At 34.6% G+C, this 27,970-nt stretch overlaps 5 protein-coding genes across 5 annotated transcripts in view; 3 read left to right on the top strand and 2 right to left on the bottom strand.

Annotated features, from left to right (window-relative positions):
• LOC105676063 (2-aminoadipate transaminase-like) lies at positions 1-4,252 on the top strand. Its single transcript, XM_012373655.2, has 8 exons — positions 1-181; positions 1,252-1,445; positions 1,934-2,210; positions 2,348-2,509; positions 2,702-2,954; positions 3,188-3,302; positions 3,561-3,666; positions 3,869-4,252. The coding sequence occupies exons 1-8, from the start codon at positions 100-102 to the stop codon at positions 4,084-4,086; spliced, it is 1,407 nt and encodes a 468-aa protein (XP_012229078.1). The 5' UTR covers positions 1-99; the 3' UTR covers positions 4,087-4,252.
• Positions 4,253-4,398: 146 nt separating this feature from the next.
• On the bottom strand, positions 4,399-5,624 carry mRRF1 (mitochondrial ribosome recycling factor 1). The gene is made up of 2 exons (XM_012373651.2): positions 4,930-5,624; positions 4,399-4,719 (listed from the first exon to the last, which is right to left on the bottom strand). Exons 1-2 carry the CDS (start codon positions 5,622-5,624, stop codon positions 4,476-4,478), a joined length of 939 nt encoding a protein of 312 aa, XP_012229074.2. The 3' UTR covers positions 4,399-4,475.
• Positions 5,625-5,658: 34 nt separating this feature from the next.
• On the top strand, positions 5,659-8,387 carry LOC105676059 (RISC-loading complex subunit TARBP2-like). The gene is made up of 3 exons (XM_012373650.2): positions 5,659-5,798; positions 6,500-6,964; positions 7,042-8,387. Exons 2-3 carry the CDS (start codon positions 6,611-6,613, stop codon positions 7,717-7,719), a joined length of 1,032 nt encoding a protein of 343 aa, XP_012229073.1. The 5' UTR covers positions 5,659-5,798; positions 6,500-6,610; the 3' UTR covers positions 7,720-8,387.
• A 248-nt stretch (positions 8,388-8,635) lies between these two features.
• Dhc1 (Dynein heavy chain 1) lies at positions 8,636-27,761 on the bottom strand. Its single transcript, XM_067356042.1, has 34 exons — positions 27,672-27,761; positions 27,100-27,333; positions 26,885-27,039; positions 26,541-26,764; positions 26,107-26,384; positions 25,797-25,970; positions 25,474-25,703; positions 25,043-25,242; positions 24,692-24,915; positions 24,408-24,583; positions 24,140-24,322; positions 23,625-24,023; positions 23,188-23,438; positions 22,634-22,885; positions 22,328-22,491; positions 21,999-22,256; positions 21,707-21,935; positions 20,767-21,440; positions 19,727-20,532; positions 19,387-19,594; positions 18,785-19,171; positions 18,503-18,675; positions 18,074-18,440; positions 17,684-17,878; positions 17,480-17,618; positions 17,104-17,380; positions 16,468-16,909; positions 14,814-16,171; positions 11,166-14,743; positions 10,839-11,065; positions 10,350-10,661; positions 9,800-10,251; positions 9,170-9,464; positions 8,636-9,084 (listed from the first exon to the last, which is right to left on the bottom strand). The coding sequence occupies exons 1-34, from the start codon at positions 27,759-27,761 to the stop codon at positions 8,698-8,700; spliced, it is 13,998 nt and encodes a 4,665-aa protein (XP_067212143.1). The 3' UTR covers positions 8,636-8,697.
• The window catches only part of slow (slowdown), a 48,514-nt gene continuing 47,747 nt past the window's right edge, over positions 27,204-27,970 (top strand). The window contains exon 1 of the mRNA XM_067356072.1: positions 27,204-27,335. The gene's annotated coding sequence lies outside the window, so the exon portion shown is untranslated. The remainder of the gene's footprint in view (positions 27,336-27,970) is intronic.

Below are 27,970 nucleotides of genomic sequence, written 5' to 3'. Positions count from 1 at the left end.
TCAGTTAGTCAGTTGCTCACGAGTAATCGTACAAGGCGGATCTATGTCCGAGTTATTTTTAGTCCAAGTTTCCGCGTACGACGCTCTGGTGTTTCCTTAATGTGGCTGATCAGACGCGCTGCACATCGTTTTATTCAAGTTGAAGCGCAAAAACTAAATTGGATCAAATTCAACAATTTGCGTAAGAATATTTAGCATTTAAAGTGCAATAAAGCGAATATTGACTAATGTAAATTTTCCATTGTTGGAATTTCCTACGTTGCAGCGTACTCAGTAATTGTAGTTGTCATAAAATATGCAGAAAACATGCCTATGTCAGCGATTCACAGACCGTTTCTTTATCGATTTAATTGCAAATAATAATACATATTATCTATAAAACTGCTGATATCAGTAAATACTCGGCAGAAATAACTTTGACAATATCTTTCTGTATTTAGGTCTATAATAACAACTCCATAATTTCATATATAGCTTAAATTAAAAATACGAAACATTTGCCTATACATAGTAGATAAATTTGATCGCAAAAATTATGATGAATTAAAAGATGCACACAATTATATAATATGGTTTTTATTACTTGACCTTTTAGAGAGAAAAGCACATTTATTTATTTGTAATATTACAGCATATAACACTATGCTATACAGTAAATTAAATACAAAATATTTTTTATAATTAGATTTCAAACGAAAAAGACGTTAATGCGATACTAACGAAGCGCCGCTTAGAATTTTTCATTGCCATTGGTGTGAATAAGACATAGCAATAGGAAAGAGATAACGCTTCTTCTCTTTTATCGTTTAATCTTCAGTGATACTCAACGCAAACAGCCATGTGGCATACCGCGTTATCTGTCAAAGAATTTAATTCCTTAAATGTTTCTTTACTTTCTTTAGTATTTATATCATTAATATATCAATAAAACATCATTAATAATTTAAATAACAATAAGACAATAGAGGATTTTGAGCCGACACAAGTTGTTTAATGCTTATTATGCATTCTTCACTGACATTAAAACATATAAATTGATTAACATTCTTTTTTTCCGTTGACATGAATTATTAAACGTTTCGGTCAGTATTTGACTATCTTCAATAAACATAAAAATTGTCCTATTTATGTTCAATAAACATAAATAGTTGTCCAAGTATATGTTTATCAATTAAGGTCAACTTTCGGACAATCTTTTCATATTTACTGAAGATGATCAGACGTAATTTAAATCGTTTGTAAAAATTACAGATGCAAAAAATTATACAACACGAGCAGCTAATATGGACACTATTCATGACCCATATTTAAGACACCTGTTCGATGGCGATCCGATATTCAATGTTTATAATAAAGAGGCCACAAATTTGTCTGTCGGTGCACCTGGTCCTGATCTGTTAAAACATTGTGCAGAAATACTGAATAGATCCACGCGACATAGATTGGTGAGTTTAATTGTTTTAATGTTATACACTAATTTGTGTCTTACTAAACATGGATACATTTCAATTCATTCAACTCAATCAATTATGTCACAAGTTCTCGATAAGATATATTTCTGCGTTTCATTTTTTGAAATTTATCTGTAAGAGATGAGTTAGCACGATAAAATCTAAAGATAAGCTACTACTTTCTATTTGTGCTTTGTAATTTTGTACTTTGCACACATGTCTGCGCTGTATTGTCTAATTAAAATGCGTATAAAGTGCAGTATCATACAAGTACGAATCTCGCACACGTATAATATAATAGAATTTTAAAATAATATGATTTTTATTGAAAATCAAAATGTAATAGTGACATTTCGACGATTCAATAATTAATACTTCATTATTTAGACGAAATTATACGAAACAAAATGTTTTAAAGTTTCTAAAAATATATATTGACAATTGCGATCACATCAATGTTGATATATTAAATATTATTTTAGGAAGAAGAAGCAAAGGAAGGAAATTATTACCTCTTTCAGTATGGTATTACAGCGGGTCTTTGGGAATGTCGTAATGAGTTAGCCAAATTTTTGAGCAGACGATACGGTAACTCCGTAATGAGAGAGCACTTGACATTAACATGCGGCGCATCGCATGGTCTTCAATTATTATTGACTACCGTACTTTCGCCAAACGGTATTATCTTTGTGGAGGAAGTAACATACATGATTGCTCTCGATGCTTTTAAGCAGTTTCCGTTGATGAAAATAATTACAGGTGGATATATTATGAATTTTTCATATATTCGTACAAAAATCAGATCATAAGGCTCGTAAAAATAAGACTAGATTTGTCTTAAAGACACGCTGACAAAAATATGTATTATTATTTTTTATTATTATTATTCCATATAGTGCCAATGAAGGATGATGTGGTAGATTTAGACGCATTCGAAAAGATAGTAGCTGAAGAAAAGATGAAAGGCAACTTTCTCCTGAACAATCAGAAAATATTCTGGGCGATGTTTTACACTATACCGATTTTTCACAATCCAACTGGAATGACATTGTCGCCAGGTAACTAAAATATTATATACGTATAACAGGATTTCTTTATAAGACCTTCTATTTTTTATCCGTATTATTCCGTGACAGAAATTTGCATTCATCGATTTAAAAAATTAATTAAACAATAAACACAAAAGATTCTAGTATATTTTTCTGTATAAATTGAAAGCGTAGGTCACTATCTATTTCACTTCTTGACAGATCAGTGTAAGCGATTAGTGGAAATTGCACGAAACAATTCCATGCTGGTAGTCTGCGACGATGTATACAATTTGCTTTATTATGGACAAGGATCTCCGCCACGACGTTTACTTTCGTATGACGATCCAAAAGATCCAAATTACAAAGGAGGAAATATTGTATCGAACTGTTCGTTTTCTAAAATTTTTTCACCAGCGATTCGCGTTGGATGGATCGAAAGTAATCCGCGTATCGCAAATATTGTGAAGACATCGTAAGTTTCGTACATCTTATTCTACTTATTCTTTTTAGAAAATAATTATTGACAAGCATATACAATGCGAAATTATTTGTCGTATCAAACTAGTTATGATATCACTAGTTTAAAAAAAAATAATCGACAAACATTAATGTTACAAATTTTCACGAATCAGATAAGATCTTCTTGCGATTGATTACTGGCAACTGATTGTTTTAAATGTTTTCTGCTTCATATATTTTTTACAGAGGCGTAATGTGCAGCGGTGGCGGAGTTAATCATTATGTTTCTGGAATAATTGCGAGTATGCTTCAGCAAAACATCGAGAATGAGTATCTTGATAAGATCATAAAGATCTATAGGGTACGTTATATTATTTCTATTATAAATGTTTAGATACTTCGAAAAATACATTATTTCATTGAATAAATACTGCTAATTCTTTCGTAAAATCACATGACTGAGAAAAATAAATTGTATATAAAATTTAATAATTTATTTGAACGTAAAACTATTTTCCATTTATTTATACTATTACTTTTACGTAATAGTATACGTAATAGCTAAATAAGAATAATATAAAAAGATTTACACAGACTATAAGAGTTATTCGATATATAGGAACGATTAGATACGCTTTGTACAACTTTGAATCGATTCCTGCCAAGTTGTTGTTCGTATCGGCGACCAGGAGGTGGTTATTTCGTTTGGATCCATCTTCCCACAGGTATAATGAATTTTTTAATTCTATAATAATGACTATGAAATATATTAATCATGCGTCTGAATAAATACAAAATAAAATATTCAGTTGTAAGACAAAATTCTAAAATAATCGCAAAATTATATCGTTCTTCAATTATTTTTCTATTATTTCTGTCAATAATTATATTTACTCTATTTATTGTAAAATTAAAATTTTTTTAAAGGTATAGATGGCACCAAATTTGTCAAATGGTGTCAAGAAGAATATAAAGTATCAGCCATACCTGGTACTCGATTTTCATACACGGGTGAAGCAAAGAATTTTTTACGCATAAGTATAGGTTTTCATACGAAAGAAGTTTTAGAAACTGCGACAGAAACTCTGTGCAAGGCACTTTTAATATATATTAGACAAGTTGATTGTGAAAACAATGTTGACTAACTTAAAATGGCAATTCTTTTAAGTATTATTTTATTTATATATTACAATTAAAATAAATGAATGTATAAAATTAAGAAAAGTATCTATTAAGAAAAATATTTTATACAAAAGAACAGAGAAAAAAGTATATAAAAAATATTTTACAAAAAAAATTTACATAAAACATTTTATACATATTTTATTATAGCAATTGTGAATATATTTAGAACTGTAATTGTAAATATAAATTTAATAATTATGACTCTTTATAATTCATATCATTATAATGTTAAAGAAGGAGCAAAATATGAGATAAAAAATTATAAAAATGAGTATATGTATACTTTTTTTTTTATTATATAATTAAATATTCTTTACACACTTTGTATGTATATATTTATTTGTTATATTTATTCAGAATCACCTAACAATTCTTTTTGTTTTACTTCCAACATTTCTTCAGCTTCACTCGTATACTGATGGCTAAGAATATCTATATAGTTTTCTATCCTAAATACCAAATCTTTTGCTAACTTTTCCTTTTGTTTTACTGTCTTAATTTGCTTGTTGCGTATTTCTCTAATATTTTCGCAGCATTTCACATAAAAATTTTTTGCATTTTTAGATAAGGTTTCTCTGTGTTCCTTCGTTACTCTGTAAGAAGAGATGTAAATGTTTTAAGAAAATGTTTAAAGAAAAAATAAAACTATCAGAATCGACGTAATTTAATTTTTAAATATTTTGAAACTTTAGTTCTCTTATGACATAAAGTTTAAATATATTAAAATATAAGAAAAATGCAAAAAATAAAAATAACTGGAGTTTGAAAGCATTTCCAGTAAGAACAGCAATTTTAAAACTTACTTAGGAGTAGGAATATAAATGGTAGTCCCATCTTGTTGTGGATTTAACTTCATTTGATTTTTCATAAGACTTTTCAGAATGTCAGGAATAGCTTGTGGAAAACTAGATACATTTAGCACTACTAGTTTCGGTTTACGACTGATTTGTGCAAGCTCTTGCAATGTGTAATCTTTGCCTTCAAATTTTACAGATAAATTTTCAATAGCACCCATACTGGATCGTACTGATAAATTTTTGACAAAGTCATTTTTTAAGATTTCAATTGTCTTCTCAAATTGAGATGTTAGTTTTTTAACATCAATAACTTGTTCCATCTCATTATAATCAATATGTTGTACTTTTTGTTTCTTTTTATCTTTGCCACGGTCTTTGCCTTTCGCCAATACACAGGTCACAGAAAAGTTTCTCACATTAGTCATTTTGACACAATTGCAAAATGAAAAATTTGAAATATCACAGTGCTGAATAACTTGCAGAGATCTGGGCTGCTTTTTCACATAATATATTCCTTCAGTTAATGCAAAGTGATGTAAATAGTTTTTCATAGGTCTTAATGCTGAGATTATTGCATAACTTTTTAATTGAATATTAGCGGTAAAGAGTATGCCGATATTTCCCATTTTCTCTATTGTTACAAAAGATTGCTTAGTATAATTACAATATAATAATAGTATAGTATTAAGATTATCCAACATTCGGATAATAAGAGATATCCATTTGGCAATTTTTGTTGTGTTTAAACAATATAAAAGACTGTATATATTTTAACTTTGCTTCAATTGTTCACGCACATTTAAGACACATTAAAGGTTAGAATATCTAACCTTTTTTTGTGCAAGGTTATGTATCAACTGGACGGAACATATAAGGTGAGTGAACAGTAGAATTCATAGATTTTATTTAACGTTAAATGTACAATGAATATATAGGAAAATATGTGCTTCGAAATTTTGCTATGAATACAACATATTTGTTTTAAAAATCGAAATACAGTATAACTGGTTACGAGTTTTATAATTATTTCTGTGATAGGTTAGAAATAGGTGCTTCTATAACCTCTTATTTCGATTTTGAGTTAGATCGCCATGTATTATTAATTTATTTTATTTATTTTCCATTATCTATTTTCTATGTAGTTCTATAAATTTGATCGAATAAAGTTTTAAAGCACATCCTGTATCGTTTACAATATGTGACATGAATGAATTGCACAAATTAACTCTGTAATTAGCAACATATTTGTACTTTATATATGAAAATATAAGATTTAGTTAATAAATTACGTAATGTTACAAAATCTTACAACCATATACGCTTTTATTTATGCTGATTATAATTGTACATGAAAAACAGTTGTATTGCAAACTAGTATACTAACAAGTTATATCTCTAAATTGATATTAAACTGATATTATTGATTTAGATTTGTAAAATTGTTTTTGTAAAATATATTTTTCTTTGCAAATTGCTCTATGTATTTGTACATAAATAAATGGTGTATTATTTACTTTGTTTATGAGTTTTATTGTGAGTTATCAATTAAGTAACACTGCAATTCTTATTGTTTCAGAGTAATTTTCTATGAACAGTGACGAATAAGAACTAAGGACAACATTGAAAACAAGTAATCGCAATTTTCAGTGTTGAATAAATTGCTGATAAAGAAGCGATTTCTATTTCGATGAACATGAATAAGACACCGGTTTCTATTCTCCAAGAAATGATGGTGAAACAGGGTATGATACCTGATTATGAATTGATACATGATGGTGGAGGTCGCCACGTAAATACTTTTACATACAAAGTGACATGTGATGGCCTCAGTGCAATTGGTATGGGCCGTTGTAAAAAAGATGCTAAACATGAGGCTGCTAAAGCTATGCTAACAGAGATTGCTAAACATAGAAACTATCCGCAGCTACCAGCTGCGAGTACACCAGCACAGTCTCCTTCAAGATCTCCATTCCATTCTAGTCCGCTCCCAGCAAAAATATCAGCAAATGTACCATTTGTTAATGCTATAGGTGAATTACAGGTAACTGTCTTTTATAATTATATAATTAATATTATAATCATATATTTCTATGAGATTATATTCTTATATTCTTACAGGAGCTTTGTGCTGAAAATCACTTGAAAGACCCGGAATATATTCTTGTCCGGGATGTTGGACCACCACATGCTAGAGTTTTCACAATAAGATGCACAGTATCTAATTTTAAGGAAGATGGAGTGGCAACAACAAAGAAACAAGCAAAGCATGATGCCGCAAAAAGGATGGTGGAAAGAATAAAAGGTCTTGTGGATGGATTAAATGATCTGCAAATAGACGAGGATGAAGAAGAATCTTCAGATTCCATAGAAACAATGAATAAGAATGCAAGAGAGTGTTATCAGACATTGATAAAATCTAAAATGGTTAATTTAGGTATTAAATTAGATGATTATCACATCAAATTGAAAGATTCCTTGGAAGCAGAAAAACGCAGTAAAATATTACAAGAACTGCGTTGTATCTTTCCTGATAAACTTTCCGACAATTCACATGAATATGTTACTAATGAATTCTTAATGGACAAGTTATCTAGGGTAGAAACATTATTATCAGATGCCAATATAACACTTAATATGAAAGAGATAGAAACAAATGGTAAATGTTTCGTCACAGCAATAGTGCTTAATACTTGCCCTTCTATCACGCAGATGGGTAAAGGAAACAACAAGACAATTGCTTCTTGGGAAGCATTACTTCAAATAATAAACTCTTTAACAATACTCTTGTCAGAATAAGTTACTGGAATAGGATTAACAAATGCAAAACAAATTTTTATATAATACACAGTACTAATAAAGGTACTAAAATACTAACGTATTTTGAGTAAAAGTACTAAAAAGTACTAAAGTTTTTTTTTTAAGCATTTTATGCATCACTTATATTTTTAGAAAGGTTTAAAATTTAAGTTTTTTAAGTTGATAATCTGTTAATCCTACTTGTATAAAATGTTAAATTTGCTTATTATTTTTAAGTTTAAGTTGTGTGATAAAAGATTCAACATGATAGAATATATCATATATGTATTATTCCGAGCAGAAAAATAAAAAAAGGTAAATATTTTTATTTTTACTAATATATTTTTATATTACTATAGTTAGAAAATCTAATCATTCAAAAGACTGCTAATATTTTAGTTATATGATATAAATGTCATGTATTAAAACAAGTGTTGATTTGAAAATGCGTTCTTTTTCTATAAATATTATTTTAGAGGAATGGCAGAATGATGTTGTTAGAATTTCTTATAATTTATTTTATTAAATATTCCTTTTTTTTTCTGTTATTTAAAAAAAATTTTACGTTTCTTGATAAATATTCTTTTTATGTTCTTATTAGTGAAACAATAAAAACTTTTATGTATCTTGTATTCTGGATATAAAATAAACTTATTATTTAAAATATACATTACAGTGTATTAATACATTTTCTAATTAGTTGATAATCCAATTTAGGATAAATAATACAATATATTTTATAGTATTATATTATACATTGTACTATACATTTAAGGAATCAAACTTAAATCTTTTTTGAAAGGTTTGATTCCTTAAATGTCTTTTTCTTTTTTATTTTGCCTATTAGTATTTTTCATTCAATCGTGTTGATAAACTTGATCGTTTTCAATTTTTACAAAAAAGCGGATTATCAATATACGATTTTGAATGCTTCTTTATTGAAATTATTTTGCAAACAAACAAATTGCTACAAATTTTTTATTTAATATCACATAATAGAGCTACACCTCGAAGTGTCCAGTGTCGAGGATTATAATCTGTTTCAAAATCGATGGATCCCACGTACTTTGCATCCGTTCTTTGAGGCTTTCGATATATAGGGCATTCGTATAATTTTGGGTCTTTACCAGCGGTAGTATTTATCGCAAAAATATAAATAACCGGCATTTGTTCATAGAGAACTTTCGGTTTACTCTCAACGAGTTTGCCAGCTTTCCGATCGAGCGATGCACCTTCTAGAAACAAACCGTAAACATAGACTCCTTCTTGCGGTTGACTTTTAACATCCTCTTTATTATAGCGTGTAATGACGTTTTGTAAAACCACGGAGTCTAAAGCCCAACCTTTATGTGCTCTGGTCACTTCCTGAAATTAATTTGTTCTGTGTATTTTCTGTAGCTAAAATTGGGATAAACTTAAACTTCCTTATTAATATAATTTTGACTCTCACCTGCCTCATTGCCGTTAAGAATCCTTGCGGATTAAAAAATCCAGTCATCCAAAATACTTTAGGACGGCCGTGATTGCACCATTGTCTGAACTGATGGTCTCTTTCCAAAAGCTCCGTATACCAGAACCCTAAAGTTGCCGATTCCCAAGATATTTTCAACCACTTGTCGGGGATGCGTGCGTCGTACATCGAATCCAATGATTTTCGCAAGCCTTGACTCATCACGATAGTACCCTCAATAGCTAGTTTCAAGTCTGTTAAAGTGCTTCTTACTTCCTTGATGACCCTCGAAATTCTAAAAAGATTATTATTAGGAAAAATGATAATTTGTACTATATATTTTTAGTACTAATTGTAAATTGTTGGATATCGCGGATCGAAGCCGCGAGATGTCACAGTCGCGTCTGTAGTTAGTTAGTTAGTTAGTCGTGTGTGGCGACGCGCGTGTTTACGTGTTTTGTGTATTACAATAAATAGAAAGTTATAACCGTTACGTTACGTGTCATCGTCATCTTACACTTCGTCTCCTTAACTTCGGACACCATTCAGACTTAACAGTAAGTAAATAATAATATTTTACAGAATATTAAAAAAAATTATTCTATGCGACAGACAAAAACGAATACTTGCCGGTCTATTTCTTGTCTCAGAAATATGTTCATTGGCAACAACGGCCCCATTCTTTGAAGCGCTTCTTTCACTTCGAAAGAATTATATTGCTTCGGTATTTTGGATAGCATATCATCGGCTAATTTATATACGACATTTTCTCTAGATTCGCCCCCCTGCGCGCCACCTTCTTTCGGCTGTACACTGAGAATTGTATCGAGTATGCCTTTTGCCGTGTTAATTTGATAGGTAATGTCGGCATTTGGATGTAGTCCAAAAACTTCCGGTGTGTCAGTAGCGGCTAAACTATCGATATAGTCGAGGTATCCCTGAAGATTTCTCGTTTGAGGTACTTTGTATCCCCGATAAAATTCAAAGCCCGGTCGTAACAATACATCGCAGAACCAGACATGCGTGAAAGTGGTTAATAATCGCTTATCAAAATCATCCGTAACTCTACCCCCGTATTGAACCTGTGTGAAAAAAATACGTATGATAGAAAATTATGAAAAGTATAATGTTGCTAAATTGCACTGCTTGTATGAAAGTAAATGGACAAATAAATGGAGACCTCTCCAAGCATATAGCAGACAGTTGGCCAGGAAACGCCTTTTTTAGGATCCATATCGTCCAAATGATTCTGTATGAATTGAACTGATGCTGCGAAATCTGCTTGATTAAATTCGTAAGGTACATTCCAGCCGAGCGGTCCAAATTTTCTCCTTTCCTGTACGACGGTGTGCAGAAATGCAACAGCGTATAACAAGGGTGGCCATTGCGATTGAGAACTGTAATCCAACGCGTCCTGAGTTACCGCTTGATAAGTTCTTTTCATACTAGCTCTTATGCCTTGAGGTGGCTCATTTGTAAATTTGATTGCCATCTGAAACATATTGAAATCTTATACTTTTTTCTTAATTGTTATATTAGTAAAATCTTATACTTTTTACATAACATTTAATATTATTTTTCAAATTTATTCTGCAAAATCGCTCTTCTTTCCTCTTCCTATGCGAGAGAAAGAGACATACTGATGTGTCTACTAAATGAAAAATCCAACCTGTAGTAAGCCGATTGGAAATTGAGTATGCACTTCAGTTGTCATCCAGAGTCTAAACACCTTGTGAATAGTTTCCGTTTCGACAAGAGCATCCATCACTTCTGTGGAAAAAGGCAATGACAAATGGATGTTTTGCAAGAGAACCCAACCGCCCGTGTTCATGGCTTCGTTAATCATTCTTCGAGCATGAAATTCTTGGCCTTGCCCCATAGACACCGAATTTAATGCTGTAATGTTAGAGATTTGTCAGCAAATATATTTACACTTTTTAATATTGTTAGGAAAAATTTTAGCTTGCAAAAAGAAGAATTATAATTGCAAACTTACAAATCGTCTTTTGTTTGGCTAATGCTGTAATCTGAGGGCTTGGATCGGATCCTATAGATAATAAGCATATAAGTGGTGTTCTAGGTTCAGACTCTAGCCACGTCTCTTCTAAATCCAATATTTTCGCCTCGCCGTATTCTTTACCCAATGATTCAGTGATATATTTTCTTGACTGAGACAACGTTCTGTCAGGACTCCACGATCTGATGAGCAATAACTTTCGAAACACATCGAGACTCTTTTGATAGCCGCAGGGTAATTCTTCCTCCTCTGGCTTCTCCTTTTCGTACCATATTCTCCATTCTTTTTCACTAAATTCAATTTTTGTTAAAACATCCGAAAATGCTTCCAATCTGCTTATTTCAACTAAGTTTAGCCATGTTATATCGAGTATCCACTTGAACGGTTTTGGTGTCACCGCGTTGAGGTCTAATGATGCACCGCCTTTTATAAAAGCGTTAAATTCCGCGTGAGAAATAACATTTTTATGACAGTCTATCTTCATGGCTAGCATCAATGTAAATAAGGCTTTATGTCTTTCGTAGAGACTCCTCAAAGTAAACGCCCAGACTTCATATGTGAGATGACGCAAAATGATATTTATCCGCTCGGAAGTAATAGGACTCTTCGCAGATTTCGTAATTGAGTTGTCGAAGATTGTCAGGAATTGTCTCAATGAATTTTGATACATCACATTAACGTTGCTCATTTCAACTATTAAGAAGTACAGAATAGATCCTCTTGACGCAACCGCACGAAATTCTTCGCGTGCCAAGGTAATTTTTTTCTCGGTAAGAGCAGACACTTGTAATTTCTCATTCACCGATTCGGCCGTGATCTTGGTTTCACGAAGAACGGTTATAAGCGCTTCATCATCCACTAAAGAGCCTTCCGAAGATGTGAGTCTATGCAATAATGTACTTTCAAGCTCCTTCATCGAACGCTGGTTAGTCATAACTGATTCGAATAAAGCGACTCTTTCCGCTTCTAAGTCAGCTTTTTCCATAAGTATCACTCGGCCTAATAATTGATCTTCTAAACCCAGCATTGTCACGGTAAAATCGATAATCGATGTTTTCGCGGATATTTCTGGGCTGTACGCTGGATTTGGTAGCTTGGTAGTAATATATAACATAAATCCTGGCATCACGTCGCACTCCTTATCGCCAACGATCACCTTCTCGATGGATCCCGATTTTATAAAATTCTTTTCGAGCACATTATCGAGCACCGGATCGAGTTCTTCCGCGACGTCTTCGATTAGCAGCGGTCTGCCTAATGAAAGACTATCTTCAAGATGAGTCCGGAAGTATTTATGATTCAGCGAGGTAATTTGCAACTCATTTGTGCACTCTTTATTTTTAATCCACATTTTTCCTTGATTCTGCGGATCTACGAGAAGCGGATAAGACGAGGATTTGGTGACGATAAGCGCATTCTGTACTGATAACTCATCGTTCGGCAATCCCTGGAGTGTCCACTCTGACGTTGTTGCAGAATCAACAAGCATATTTGTTATATTCAAATTTTTAGTAAAAGGTATAGATTTAGTGGTCAATATATTCATCCACGCAGTTACTAAGCTCGCGCGGTACTGTTGATTGTAAGGTCCGCAGTATGACAAGAATCCGGTCGCTAACAGAACATCACCGACCAATCGTCCTAGTTGAATCTTGAATTCTCCGCTTTGCTCGGTCCATCGAATTTTCTCGCCGCCCAATCCATTTATCAGAGCTGTCGCAGCTGTCATTTTTCTCAGGCACACATTTGCAGCCTCCGTCAATCTTTGCTTCTCCGCTACCGCGGTATCGTACTGCTCTTTGACTGCTTGTAAAGCCATTTCTCTTTCGGACAATTCCCGTTCGGCATTCGCCAGATCCTCCATAGCGAGTTTCAATCGTGCCTCTTGCAGTGCTAAATTTGCTTTTAAGGGCAGAACCTCCTTGTTAACGGAATGGAAAAACGCCATAGCCTTGGTCCACGATAGCAAACCAGCAACGTCGCCGCATACACGCCTAGCTGTTTCCATATTGTAATCCTCCATCTTAAAATACGGCTGCAGTAGCTCGACCATCTCGTTGTTAATTATGTCTTTCGGATAATTTTGTAATTGTAACAGGAACGTTGTACTTGCCATGAGTTTTAGAGATTCTGCCCACGAAGGTTTAGGGCATGGCGTAGTGGTGTCGGGCACAACGGATCCGATTTTACGTTGAAACAATATCAGTACACAGTCCATAATTCTCATAATGAGATGAGGAGGCCTGCCTAATTTTCTCACTGTTGCTATGTGAGCAGGTTTGATAGTGTTCAGAGCAGCTTCCGCTTCTTCTAACGCTGGCTTCGCAGCTTCCAGTTTTTGCTCGGCCAGCGCTTTCTCATCAGCTATGCAGGCTACCAATTGTTCTGCTTTTTCTTTCACTCTTTGCACTTGATTCTTAAAAGCTTCAGCCTGCATTGCTCGCTCCGTTACCTCTAAAAGTACCGTCTCGGCTTTCTCGGAAGCCTGAACTAACTCCTGTTCCATTACGGCTAAGTCCCTCTTTAGAATTTCAACCGATATCGACGCCTCCTCGAGTTTCGCTAAGCCCGTGTCCATTCTTTTGGCTCCTTCGCCGAGCTCGTATTGCTTAGATCGATATATGTTTTTGTATCCACCGATAAAATTCAAATAAGACTTTGGAGTCACGTGAGTGGCACGCCGAAATCTTTGGAAATATTCGACCGAAGTTTCTGAAACGATATCCTGTATCGATCCTAATGCGTTTACCAATTCAATTTTCACATCATTAGTGCAAGCAATTTCAAAATCATTAAGAAAATGCTTGGCAACCAAGATCAGAGCGTCCTTAGGCCAAGGTTGAAACCAATCTATAGTGCAGCCTGAGATGAGCGCCGGAAAACGTTGAGCGCGATTTCGGAACTTTTCGCCAACAGGAGAAAAACAGAAAACGACGTGCAAATTTTGGCAGGTTCTTTGCAAAAAGAAATCCATCACCAATTCGTTATTGAGAGTTCTCTTAGGATTTTCCCGTCTCAAAATGGGTGTCAACTCCGATATGATCTCCGCTTGCTCGTCACGCGTGAATAAATTGCTGATAACTCCGGAGCTCAAAATATTATTCAAATATTCGAGGAAACCCTCTTCCTTGATGTCGAGATCAGTGAAAATAAATGTTGTACCTTTGCCTTGAGCACCGCAGGTGCGATATAAAAATCTAAGATCTTCTAAGAAATTGGCTACGTTATAAGATCTAGTTAGTGTGATTTGGAATGTCTTGTATCCGGCTATAAAAGAGGATAGCTTTGTGAGACTTTGTTTGCCAGAGCCGCCGACACCTACTAACATCACATTGCCTTTCGGATGTCTAATGATTCTAGATATCTTCACTAAATGCAGCATGGCATCGGGGAAAAATACTAGATCCATTCCAGCACCTCTCTGCATTTCATTGAATTGTGCCAGAAACATATCTAATCTCTCTCTTAACACTTGAGTCTCATAAACAGGTTCATATACTTTCGGAAGTTCCACATCCGCGTCTTCGCCTTCCTCACCGGTTGGTTCCGGAGCATCTCTATAATTAAACAAAATTCATTAATATTGTACATTATTTTTATGTTAATTATATTTCATTGATTACGCACCGCATGAAATCGACGAACGCAGGATCTTGATCCAGCATGCTTATATATTTCTCTCCTAAAATATCGCCTACGACGCGCACAACTTCCCCGTCAAACCACTCCTTGTCACTTTGTATTGTAAGCCTGTCGCTGAATACTCGCGAACACTCATGTTTCCAAAGTAGCATCAGTACACTTTCCTTATCGATGACAGTCGACAACGTGCCGACCATACCTTGCCAGATTCTGGAGAGATCTCGGAGATTGAAAACATAATGAAACTTCGCAGGCGTTGGCAGCAGCTTTGCCCGCGTCCTTTCCCAAAGCGTTCTAGTCAAGAGAATCATTTTCTTGACGAGCTGACGCACCTCTTGCGAGAATCCTCTTTTAATATTGTAATGTCCCTCGCCTAAAACGCTGAAGATTCGATCGATCGATGCATTGTCAGGTAACGTACAATTAAAAATACAAAATTGTCTCTTGAGTCTCGAGGGAATGTCGTTTCTTCCGCCACCGGGTTGGCACATGGCTCCGAGGAAAGTTACATCCACAATCGCAGTGAAATCGCCAGGTTTTTCCAAAGAATAAAATCCTTTCATATCCATCGTCTGTCGGACGATTTCGTTAGTTATCTGATCGCCCCATTCGTTGATTTGCGGTAAATTTACATCGTCGATAAAAATTAACATTTTCTTGCCACCTGGTGGCCCGAATGTATTTCCCATCCGTTTTTCCACGTAGCTCTCGATGGTTTTTTGGAACTGATATGGACTGGTCGCTGAGCTAAAATTGAAGGAGCGACTCAAAGTCGTGTCTGGATTTGCTTTCTTCATATACGACTTCATCATAACAGTTTTTGCAGATCCTTGCTCGCCTATTAGCAGCACAGCTTTATCTTGACGGCCAATTAGGTCGATCAGATATTGAACCCTCACGTTATCCGGTATGGGTACCAAGACATTGCTGTAGTCGGGCGTTGAATATTCAGGATAGACGTAATTAGTCACCATGCTTGTCCATGTGTCCCACACGCCTTTTTCTGTGACATAGAAATCGAATACCGTGGCATCTAAATATCTATCGGAAGTCGGTAGATCCAAAGTATTGAAATTTTCTCGAAGATACGTGTCGTATTTCCGTCTGTCAGCAGTTTCCAGCAATGCTCCTATTCCCCACACCAATGCAAACACATAAAGACGTTTCAGATATTCTGCTGTTACAGGGACAGGTTTGTCTTTCTCCATATCTTCATCTTCGGCTTCTTCTACTGGTACCTCGGGAGGTATTAAGCCCTCCAGTAGACAAAGCATTTGTCTCACTATATTACATTGCAAAACATCGATAGCGAGTATTAATGTCTGAGTGCTCCACGAATAAATCTAGAAAATTCAAAATTTACTCACATAGTTCATACTTACAATTTTCATAATATATATATTATATTTTTATACAAAATTATTTTGCATTAAAATTTTATCACAATTAATTTATTACCATTTAAACTTTAATATATGCAGTAACATAGAAACTGATTTAATTTTTTTTATCTTTTTAATTGTTCAATTATTTTGCAATGCTAAATCATATAATTCCTTAAGTTAAGATAAAAATAAACTGCAAATGTTTTTAAAATTATATTAAGTCAAAATATAATTACGATCTGCGATTAATTTACCTGTGCGAAAGAGTCCGCAAACAACTGCTCGAGAACTTCTTGCTCCAACGGTAATCGTGATTTTAGCCAAGCGGTGACAACTGGATTCCAATCTAATCCTGAAGAGCTCATGTACACCATTCCGTTTCGTGAAACAGTTGCAGGGCTAGCATTGTCGATATTATGCGGTTCGAAAATAATTTTACACGTTGGCGCCATTGATAACCTATCGCCATTGGCTAGAGTCAAAGTCTTGTTATCATCTAATACGGAATTTAAATTTTCTATCCAAATGCTATCAACGGGACCGTCAAGCACTAGCCATACGTGCTCGCCTGTTTTTAATTTCAGCGTTTTGCGCCACAGAGCTGAGAAAATTCCGTCTGTCCAGTCGTTGGTAGCTACGTCTAAACGACCAAACATTTGAGCGGCTGTTATACTTTTAGGATTCATTCTCATTTCCCTAAAATAAGGAAGTTAAGTCAATGAAATTAAGCCGCAGTTAATTACTCGCAGTTTTGACAAACAATATTTTAGATACGTATTATTATTATTTTATTTCATAAAAATTGCTAAAAAAAATTTGCAATTCTAAGATATTTTGTGTAATTTGTAAACACTATATAAATTAATATATGTTTATATAAATTGATTTACCTATGCGAATCGCCAATTTGCGTCAATGCTTTCATCAAAGTATGTATGCACGTAGTTTTGCCAGCACCGGTTGGACCTAAAGTCATGATTCCATGTCTTACTCTTTGCGTCTCATAAAGCTGTATTAATTTCAGCACCCACGGCGCATGACAAATCAAACTAGCTTGTTCCACTTGTTCACTAATAGCTGCTTCCAGTTCAGGATACGATGTTTTTTCTAGGGCTTGATTAGGAAACAAGTCAGCTACAAGGGATATAAAAAGCGGTTCGTCTTCATCTGTAAAAGAAATTACCATATATTTTAGCATAAGAAGTTTGTGTGCACTTTAATCACTTTAATCACTGCACATTAATTGCTATTAATTAGCATAATGACCTATGAGTTTGGAAAGATTCATGTCTCTTAGAACACGCATGACAATCGTACTCTCTGAATCCTTGGAATTGACTCTCTTGGCTGCTCCTAAGGTCCTTAATACAGACAATATATTTCGCAGACCGAAATCGTAATGAACCTACAACCAATATGTTGCAAAATGTCAAGATAATTGTCTTCTTTTATAAACATCACTGACGTTACCTGTTTGGTTAATTGTTCTTCGCACAATTTGTAAAGAGTATAAAATTTACGAGCTAGCGTGATGTTCTCCAGAAATCCACAACTAGCTAGCTTTACGCGTATAATAATTTGTCGATCAGGCACCATCATAGCTACTGTGCGAAATTGTATCTTCAAGTTTTCCGGCAGTTCTTTTCTTCCTGCATAGCCAGGATTCTACAATTTATACAACATTGAGATTTATTACATTGTATACATTATTTTTCAAAGTAATTTGTGTTTCAATTAACTATTATATGTAAATAATGAAAATAACAATAATTTACACAAGAATCATAAATTTTTTAAATTAATTATTTGCTTTAGCCTTTTATTATACTTCGTTAAATTTACTCCTTTGTTAGTATTTACCATAGTAATAAATATTCCAAGTTCTGGACACATGTCGATCTGATCTCCATCCGTAAAAATAAACTGCTTCTTTTTTTCCTTCTTCGCAGCAAGTACTACAGCGACTTGCTGAGCGGCAACAGATAGAACAGGTAATTCGATTCTGTTAAATTCGTCGAAGCAACCCCACGAGCCACTTTGCGCCAATCCTTTGTAGATGCGACCTAATCCTCGATAATCCATTTGGTCGGAGCAATTGAAAACTACGACATACTTCGCCAAGGTCTTCCCCATGTCCTTTACAGTCTCAGTTTTCCCAGTTCCTGCCGGGCCGCAAGGAGCTCCTCCCATTGACATTGACAAGGCTTGCGCTAAAGTTATGTAACATCTAAAACATGAAAACTGTTAACATAATTTCTGCGATAAAATCCAATTTATGATTGTGTTTACCTGTCGGTTAATGGCGTAATAACCAATCGTTCGGTACATCCTAAGTATTCATTTTGGTAGGTAAATTGAACATCGGTGATAAGTATGGAAGTCTTGTCTAAATCTTCTTTAAAATAAAATCTGCACTGTTTTAACCACTCGAAATCATTCACAGATCGCACGTTAAGACGGCACTAAAAAATCGAATACACGGTTATTAATTGACTGTTTCATTGCAATTGTAATCATTCATATTTTTGATACGTTATATATTTCTAATGAAAGTTTAATTTAACAACATACCAATATGTCGAAGATATCACGTTGATGCACATGTATAGTGATCAATGTCTCGAATTTAATTCGTTCTATTTTAGTAAGATCTCTCGTGGTTTGATCGATCAAAGTATTTAAAAGATCAAGGAACTTATTGTTTGTTTCAATCATAATTTTTTTGTCCGCCCGAGCTTGAGCTAAGGCCAGTTCACCATCTCGCGTCCAAATCATTTGAATACCTAACAATCCTATCTGGGCAGGCATTTTATCAAGAAAGATTAATAGATTGAAATTTGCATCATTGATCATGCTGAAGCAATTACGAATGATCGAATGCAAGGAGAGCTGCGATGTTTGTAGTAACTGCATCAACCATGTTTCTACGGAACCCTCTGCTCTCACTGCTTTTTCAAGCTGTATAAATTATTATAAACAACTTTAGTTTTATTTTTAAAAAGCATATTTCTTTTATATCACATAAATTTAAGAAATTAAAAATTATTACACAAAACTGTCAAGTTTAAGATAAAAAATTGAAACGAGTTACAAATACTATTTGCTTAAAATTAAATCTTTTTTTTTTATTTTAGATTAAAATTGTCTATATATTATTTAATTAAATTATTTACTTGTATAGTTTCGCCTTCCGATGAAACAATGGCCGTCATTTTATTGTACTCGATATCGTGAAACTTCACGTAACGTGTATTATCAAAGATAGAGAGTAGATGATTTTGTATAGTGTGAGAATCAGACGCTTGGCCAAGTATCTCCAAGAGTGCAGGATCCGAAACGAAGAAAAATCTTGGAAACATCATGCGCTTCTTCTCTAAATAACTAAAACATTTTTTATACAAGAAATATTAATAAGAGATGTCGACAATTGAAATTTGATAAAAAATTATGATTAAAAGTTTAAACCAAGAAGGAAAAGGATATGCGCATATTATTTATCGCAAGGATATTTACCCACTCAGAGACTTTTGACATAACTCTAACTGCTCTTGCAAGTGTGGTAAAAGTTGCTTTAAGAGATCATCACCCACGCAGCAAGGTACAACTCCCGGTGTTTCGTGGGCGCGTTGCATTATCTTTTGCCAGCTTTTGTCGATTTTACTGAATCTCTTGGCCTCCTTCGGCAATTGTTTCGCGATATCGCCGCCCACGAAGACCGCTTCGAGATAGACCCACATATTCTGTACGAGCAGCCATCTCTCGAGAATCTCGTTCGTATTCGATAAATCTGTGAGCCATTGTTGTATTTGTTTTCTGAAGGGCGCATTGTAACGATTTGACATGAGCGAGCCGAGGACCATCAAGCTGTCCTCCAGCTGGCCGATGGTCTCCGCTGTTGTGTCTCCCCTCAGTAACAATTCTCCTCTGTTGTTGAATGTCATGAAGGTCAACTCGTGAGACGACCACTCGTTTACCACTGTCCTTAATTTGGCTTCAATATCCTTTTCTTTCATAGCCGATATGCAAATATCTTCGATGTCCTCTTTATATTTCAACAACGGTGCTTCAAGAATATTTTTCAGGCAAAAACCTTCGCTTTCAAGATCAAAAGAGTATCCCGTGATTTCCACAATCCTTTGCCAATGGCGCGGTTTCATAGCTTTGTTCGCCATTAATTCGAGAAGGGGACACATATCGTTGAAGTCGTCGATTGTCTTCTTAAGTGCGAAGAACGCCGGCCATTCTTTCAAACCTTTTGGCAATTTACGACAGCGATTTTGGAATTCCATTAACTCATTGTTTATCTCCTCGATATTAACCTAAATAATTTACATAATTATTATATTGATATAGTTTAATTAAAAAAAAAAGAGATATTGAAAGATTTAATTTACCCAAAGAATTTAAAGTAAAAAATAAATACATTTTAATAATAAATACAAATATTTTATATATGAAAAGAGATTTGCGCACAGTATATGTATAAGTGTTATAATTATATTCTAATGTGTCTCACATATTTTTGAAGAATTGCAAATAGCACAGTTTCTTACCTCACCCCATGGAATATCATAATAACTGCTGACTCTATCAATGACGTCATTATACAGTTTGTACAATTTCTGCAGTAAATTCAGCTCCTTCCTGATTTGCGAAAGTTCCGGATAGTCCGTGGTAGGTAAGCCGAAAAGTTCTTCGCCGCTTTGGTAGGTCTGCAGCTTTCGCCACATACCGTCGAACCTGTTCTGGAACAATATTTGTCTATCCGAAGCATCTCGAGGGCTCAAACCCGGTTGCATCGGTCCGGATACTCTGTACTCTTCGCAATACATTTCGTTATCGGTGCGGAATTTCTCGAGATTGTTCTTCAGATCATTTTCGAATTGCGGTTGCAATGTCAACAGCAACACGTGATTCTCTTGCGCTCGCGCTAATAAATTCTGCCAAGTGTCTCTCAAATTGTCGACCTGCTCCAAACATTCCTGATCGACGGGCACTTCGTATCTAGTGACTATGTTGAAAGCTTCTTCGATAGGATCAATTTTGAGTTCCATGTCAACCTCCTGCTCGCGAATCTTTTTCAAAGTATCCATAATGAGACGCACGTCGTCGAGATCGCGAATTTGGTGATCCAATTTGCGATCCATTTCGTTAATTAGTGCATAAACGTATTCCATTTCGCGACGATACTTTTTCTTCATTGCCTGACCGATCTTATGTGTGCAACCTGAAGGAAATTATCAAATTGAATTTTTATTATTTATTGCGAAATTTATTATTGCGAAAATTGCAAAATGATAAAGCCTTTCTGTTCAGTTTACCGCGCTCTACCTGCACACGAGTGGTTGGACGGACATTATCAAACATTCTGTATTTTAAACTACTTATTTATTTGCAGAATTAAATAAAGAATTATTTTTCTAAATATATTATTTATATATTTAAAATAATCAAATTCGTAGTCTTAATATTCAGAACATCAGCGATACTTACCTTTTATTTCCGTGTAAAGTCCATATTTCAGCTTTTCGGTTGATACAGCGATCGATGTACCGAATATAATCATATCCGGCTCAGTGGCTAGTCGATCTTCTAGTTCACTGTGTTTGCGAAGAGTAGATTCAAATTCTGACAAAGAGATTTGAAGCAGTTCTCGCATACTGCGTTCGTTTTTCCACAGAAACTTATAAGGCTTCCAACGATCGAGAAAGTCTGTTAGATCCTGTGGGTACAATAATTTTCTCGGTAAATAAATATCAGAATTCATTGTACTATTGTGCCTTACCTGTCGCAATTCCACCGTGCAAGTGCTCAACATTCCCAGCAATTTAATGATTTCTTTGTTGTCCATAACCAGCGTATGGAAATTTTTTTCCTGAATCGGGAATACAGGTCTCTCTTCGGACAGAATTTTGTAAAGTCTTCGTCTTCTAGTTTTCAAGTCTTCCGGTTCTTCCTTCTGTTTTGTGGAATTATTTTGCGCCCGCAACACGACGTCGGCTAAATTTCGTTTGGATGGAAAAGGTAGATTTTTCCACATGCTCTAAAAAAAAAAACGGGATCACAAATAATTACTGGACAATAGTATAAAAAATTCTACTGTTATCTTTTTACCTTGCTACCTCTGGAATTCCATTGTGCCACTCCTTTCGCGACATTCGAGATAATTTTTCCAACTGATGACAGCGCTTCTTGAACGTCATCTAGACTTGGTTTGACTGTTACAGCCGGAATCATCAACGTCGCATGTAATAGAAACACCGGATTTGGGGCGACTTCTATAAAAAGAAACATTTTTCTGAAAATTTTTGTTTTGTTGAAATTTGGAGGTAATCGAGCATTATACTGTTATTATCAAGACGCGATAAAAGATTACAAGAATTTTACCAACTTTATAAGAATTTTAATTTAAGGCATTACCCGAATCAAGTTCCCGAATAAATCGTTTCCTGATTGCGTCTAGCGATACTCTGGTGACTTTTGTTAATACGTCCACGATTTTCCTGGAATAATATCGTCTCATCTCGGACACCGCGTTTCGAACCATTTCTTGCATGGTTTTGGATAAGCTGCCAGGTGTTGTCAGTAACTGATGGGGATCGTCAAAGTAATTCCATACCATGGACCAATCTTGCTGAACAGTTTGTTCCGTTGCTTGCTCTCCTTCTAATCCTTTATTTTCCAACAAGACAAAAATTATTCTTGCATTTTTAACGTATTTTGAAAATTTTTTGTGGATGTAGATCTTTTTTTATTACTTTAACAAAATAATAATTTTCATTACTCGTATTTATAATTTATATTAATAAATAAATTTATATAAATGTGTTAAATTACAGCACTTGTAAAATATATGATGCATCTGTGCGTCAAAAAATGTTAAATTTCAGCAGAAAATCTCATATAGTTGAATTACAAGATTGCGAAGACTAATATTAATCGGCAATCGCTAATCATTAATTGATATGAATTACCTTCATTAGTAAGAAAATCAAATTGGTCAGCATTAGCGTTGTTTTTAAAGTTATCTGTAGCTTTTCTAACGAGCTGCAATACTTCTTCCACCGCTTCTTCGATCATCGTACTTTTACGATGTAAATCTACTGTTGCCGTTCTGCATATTTCCTCGTTCTTCTCTACGAATTCTTCTATCATCCATGGTTGATCGGATTCCGGTAGAGCATGTAGAGTTACTTTCTGCATACTTTCCAATACTTGAAAAATCCTAGGAAGATAAGTTATTATGTTATTAAATTAATTTTTATAATTTTTTAAAATTTTGTATAGTTTCCTAAAGCTTCTTTACCTAATTTTTTTATAATCTGATTTGGTGTTTTAAATATTAATATTTCTTTTATTATAAAAAATTTATTTTCAGAACAGGTAATCGTATATTTTATTCTATACGTACCTGTTATCGTACACATCGTGAACTCTTGTGATAAGAATGTCAAAGGTTTTGATCTGTTCCTTTGTATTTTGACAGAAATCTTTCCAATCTGGCTTTGTCCACGTCAAGGTTGTTAAACCAGGTTCTAATAAAGATGCAACGCAAACTAAATGCGGTAATAACAATGGGCGAACTTCCAATTTCACGCGCTTGGCGGTAGAAACGAATTCTTCGATCAGAAGTTGGAGAGAGTCTGTGATCAGCGTAAAATAATCTTTCTTCGCTAATATTGTTAGCGCAACAATTGGAATTTCCAAATTTATTTTTGCCAAACAATCGGCTTCACGAAACAGAAGAACGACGCGGTTTTCTAGGTTGACTTTCACTTTCGCTGATTTCTCGTCAACTACGAGCAGTGGCCTGTTATGTAAAATTGATTTCTTTATAATTATTTATTGTTTATAATATAAATACTTATAATGTGTGTCCAGAGAGCTATTTTAAAAAAGTTTTTGTTATTGATCTTAAAATCTAACTGTTTTAAGCAATCCTCGATGACCCAGGAATTTTGATGCGTCCAAATCTCAGCGATATCAGCCTGATATTGTTTCAGAATAGCAATGGCGTTGTTATATCTTTTCACCAAGTCGACGGTCAGTGGCAATGTCTTTAAAACAGGATGATTTGACACGGACGCCGTCAATTCGTCCAGATGTACTCTAATAAAATTTGACGATGCTTTTTAGAGAATTGTTTTCGAAATTTTTCAATATTTTCAATTTATACATAATTTGTTTTGTTTACTTTAAAGAATTTGCCCAAGTCATTCGTCCAGCTATAGGTGGCATGTGTCTTGGCAATGGTGGATCATCTCTTTGCCGTTTGAATAACTTTAAAATCCGATCTATCTCTCTGTCGCTATATCTCACGACAATGTTATATTTTTCCTCCAGTTTTGTAAGCGGTATTTTCTCGCTCACCTTATAACAGAAACAAAGAGATTGAATCGAAAAAAAGTAAGCAATTTTTGAAAGTTGCAATATCAGTATTTTTTGTCGATTTATTAAGAAATTATCTACTCAAATCACCTTTTCAAATCGTGTTAAAAATCGTATGCCCTGCGGCGTTTCCCACACATCGGCATAATTTTTTTCAATAATATCGCCAATATTTTCTTTCAATGTGTTTGTTTTTGTCATGAAATCATCGTAATCAGTGTCAAAATCAATGTTTCTTGGATCCAAATAATCGTAAGATTTGCTAGTCGCAATCTTTTTGGCTTCTTCGAAGGTTTTCATGGCCTCGTCTAATGCTGTAAAATTTATACACAATACAGATACAATAAATATTCTTTCGTTGATTGGATCAGGGTTATAATAATAAAATCAGCTAAAAATTCTTGTAATGAAAGTCAGCTACATCAAAGCTACATGTTATACCTTCTCCAAGAAGCAATCCTTCCATTCGTCTCTCAAAAAGAGTTTGATAATCCTGTATGAGGTCAAACATAGTAAGAATTTTACGAATTCTAGCACAAAAAGCATCAAATCGGCCGAAAACATGGGTTTCCGAGAAGGAGAATTCTTGTTCTGTGACTGCTGGCGAACATCGAACTAATCTGTATGTCTCTCTGTAGGCTCTTGAATGAAAATTAATTGTTATTTCTTAATATGTATATTTTTTTGTCATAAACAAGAACTGAAAATTATATAAAATTTCATATTCTCAACAGAATTAAAAAAAAATTTTTAAACGCTTATTCTGTCTCTCTCGCAAAAACGAAAAACTTGAAAAAATTACAATAATAATAAAAAAAATAAAATTTACTAATTAATTTTTATAATATTACTGTCCAAAATTTAATTATTACTTGTTTAGACGTAGACAATGTTTAAGTCTCGATCGAGCGGCTACTCGATCTTGCCCCCAAACCGTTTCCCGGCCTCTTTTCGTGACATAATCTCGACAAGCAGCAATCATCTGATTCGTGATTTTAATCATCAATGAACTTGTCCTTTCCGAAGTATTATAATATCTCGAAACGCTGTATATCAGTCGAACGGTCTGCAATAGCGACACAAGCGAATCTCGCATTTTGACCTACGGATATGAAAGTCTTTATATAATCCAAAAATGTTTGCATTATTTAAGATTTAAGTTATGTTGCAATGCCTTGCGAAAAAATTTCCTTACAGGATCATCAAGGTAAAGGCAATGACAACACTTTTCGAGTGCTTGGATAAATTTCGCGTTATCTTTTGCTTCGTTGTAGCAGTAGGTCACTTCATCTTCTGCGTCAACCCAGTCTTTAATTAACTTTGATCGTGCAACTTGCAAACACAGAAGTGACATAATGACTTCGTGATCCTGCAATTTTTTAATATACAAAAATACGAGCTATTAATTTACACAGCATTAAAATAAGTTGATAAAATAAAATATGCTATTACGCAATTTAATATGCAAAATTAGAGAGAGTCATAAGAGAAGTATATGATGAAACCTGTAAACGGTTGACTAGTTGACTAAATTGCGCGCCTCGTCGCTTCCAATATTCAAGTTCTTGCTGCGGTCCAGAGTTATCGTTTTCTCTTTTAACTTGTTTACTTTCCGCCATAAAGTCTTTGAGTTTCTTAATCCAGTATTTCACTCGCTGCTCAACTTGTTCAACGGCATTCTCTTTCGCTATGAAAGCCTTTGCGTCTTCGAAATTGTGCACTTCTGTCATCATCGGTTCGCAGTCGCTGAATATACTGCCCTCAAGTGCTACTTTCTCGCAAACTGCAAATATGTAAATATGAGCAAATATTTACAGCACAATAGTTTATCACGTAACGTAATTATTTTTTTCGATTTGCCGTGATATGAGAAGAAAATTATTTTTACACCGACACAAAAGCAAAAGTCCAGAACTGTATAGAAATTTGCAAAACCCACCTTTCAGAGCGCTGCAGAAAGATCTCAAACCCGGCAGCAAAAGACTTTTAATCATCGAGCAATCATCTTCACCTTCCGCGCCGGGATGTGCTAACGCATCCATGAACACTTGCTCCACGACTCTCTGGATAGAAGTGATCACACCTGTTTTCATTGTATCTATCACACCCGTGTACAGATCTTTTTGGAATCCTTCCTCCGGTAATTGCTTCGACACGCTGATTCTATACAAATAATGCGCAAGGAAAAATAATTTAACAATAATTAATATATTTTCAAAATAGTGCGACAAATAGCACAAAGCAGCATGCTATAATTATTAGTCTGAAATTTGGTAATCTCACCTAAACATAAAAATACAAATGCCTGTGCAAGGCACTTGCCAGCCGTCAGTTAGAAAAAGCTTCTTCTTCGGTGGCTCTTTCGGTTCTTTTTGCTCCTTTACTTTTGATGCAGTTGCGTTTGGAGCTGCTCTAGAAGCTACCGTCTTTGGCTGTACCTTTAATGATTTTTTAATTTATTTGTGGTTTAAATTGTTTAAAAATTGACGATCTTGTACCGTATCAGTCGCAGGTTCGGGCTCTTCAACCTCTTGATAGTACCAAACAAGAGTGGATCTCATATGAGGCACAAACAACTGATTGATCTCATCCAGCATATCACCTTCAAAAACGTTATCCATAACTTCGTGACGAGACAATTGCGTCGCATCCATCAAGAGCTGAAAAGCGAACTCCAGCCGGGGATCCATTTCCCCCCGTCTCGCTTTTCTCTCGCATTCCTCCCGCCGTTTCTGTAAGTACAGCAATAATTTTCACAGATGATATTATAACATGTCAACAATGTGCAAGAATTAATAATATTCAATTACATTTAAATTTATCGAATCTATAATACGAGTGCGCATTTAATTGAACTAATTGCATATTAATTTGAACACTCAATATTTATAATTTTAGCTAATAATAAATATATTATCAATATGCATTATTGATAGCACACGTTCAAAATTAATGATGCATATGAAACATATTCTTGCCACTATTGGCGACAACTGAATTTGTCGAATGGTATTTTTCTTTTATTATTCGAAATATTATTGATATCAAGTCGGTTCTGCGAAGCATTAACCTGGAGAGCATCTTCAGGACCTTCCTCGTCGCTACCGTTCTCGGAATTGTCCGATTTCTGCTTGATAATCTGCGGTCCTTGTACGAACATGACGGGTAGAAAGTGACACGTGGCTACGTTCAAAGCTCACTGAGTAGAGAGGTGCAAGTTGCACTGAAAGCTACCCTAATCTACAGCAAATTTCTACAGGCGCGCAAGGTGGTGAAAGGGGATGGCTCACAGTGCCACGATTTCGTGTCTGGCACCGCCCTTCGACGCACCATTCGTGTCGTGTGGGAATTTCCGCACGACTCGACCCT

Source organism: Linepithema humile, chromosome 5 (genome assembly GCF_040581485.1).
Source record: "Linepithema humile isolate Giens D197 chromosome 5, Lhum_UNIL_v1.0, whole genome shotgun sequence".
Classification (NCBI taxonomy): Eukaryota; Metazoa; Arthropoda; class Insecta; order Hymenoptera; family Formicidae; genus Linepithema; species Linepithema humile.
This window is presented reverse-complemented; position numbering and strand designations above follow the sequence as displayed.

Excerpts from the sequence above, each read along its gene's own strand:
- LOC105676063 (XM_012373655.2), top strand. The coding sequence starts at position 100 with ATGTGGCTGATCAGACGCGCTGCACATCGTTTTATTCAAGTTGAAGCG. Across the intron at positions 2,510-2,701 it reads TGGAATGACATTGTCGCCAG|ATCAGTGTAAGCGATTAGTG; the intron begins GTAACTAAAATA and ends ACTTCTTGACAG. Across the intron at positions 3,667-3,868 it reads TTGGATCCATCTTCCCACAG|GTATAGATGGCACCAAATTT; the intron begins GTATAATGAATT and ends ATTTTTTTAAAG.
- mRRF1 (XM_012373651.2), bottom strand. The coding sequence starts at position 5,624 with ATGTTGGATAATCTTAATACTATACTATTATTATATTGTAATTATACT. Across the intron at positions 4,720-4,929 it reads ATTTATATTCCTACTCCTAA|AGTAACGAAGGAACACAGAG; the intron begins GTAAGTTTTAAA and ends CTCTTCTTACAG.
- LOC105676059 (XM_012373650.2), top strand. The coding sequence starts at position 6,611 with ATGAACATGAATAAGACACCGGTTTCTATTCTCCAAGAAATGATGGTG. Across the intron at positions 6,965-7,041 it reads ATGCTATAGGTGAATTACAG|GAGCTTTGTGCTGAAAATCA; the intron begins GTAACTGTCTTT and ends ATATTCTTACAG.
- Dhc1 (XM_067356042.1), bottom strand. The coding sequence starts at position 27,761 with ATGTTCGTACAAGGACCGCAGATTATCAAGCAGAAATCGGACAATTCC. Across the intron at positions 25,704-25,796 it reads GCCTTTACCTTGATGATCCT|GTCAAAATGCGAGATTCGCT; the intron begins GTAAGGAAATTT and ends TCATATCCGTAG. Across the intron at positions 25,243-25,473 it reads CATTGTCTACGTCTAAACAA|AGCCTACAGAGAGACATACA; the intron begins GTAATAATTAAA and ends TTTTCATTCAAG.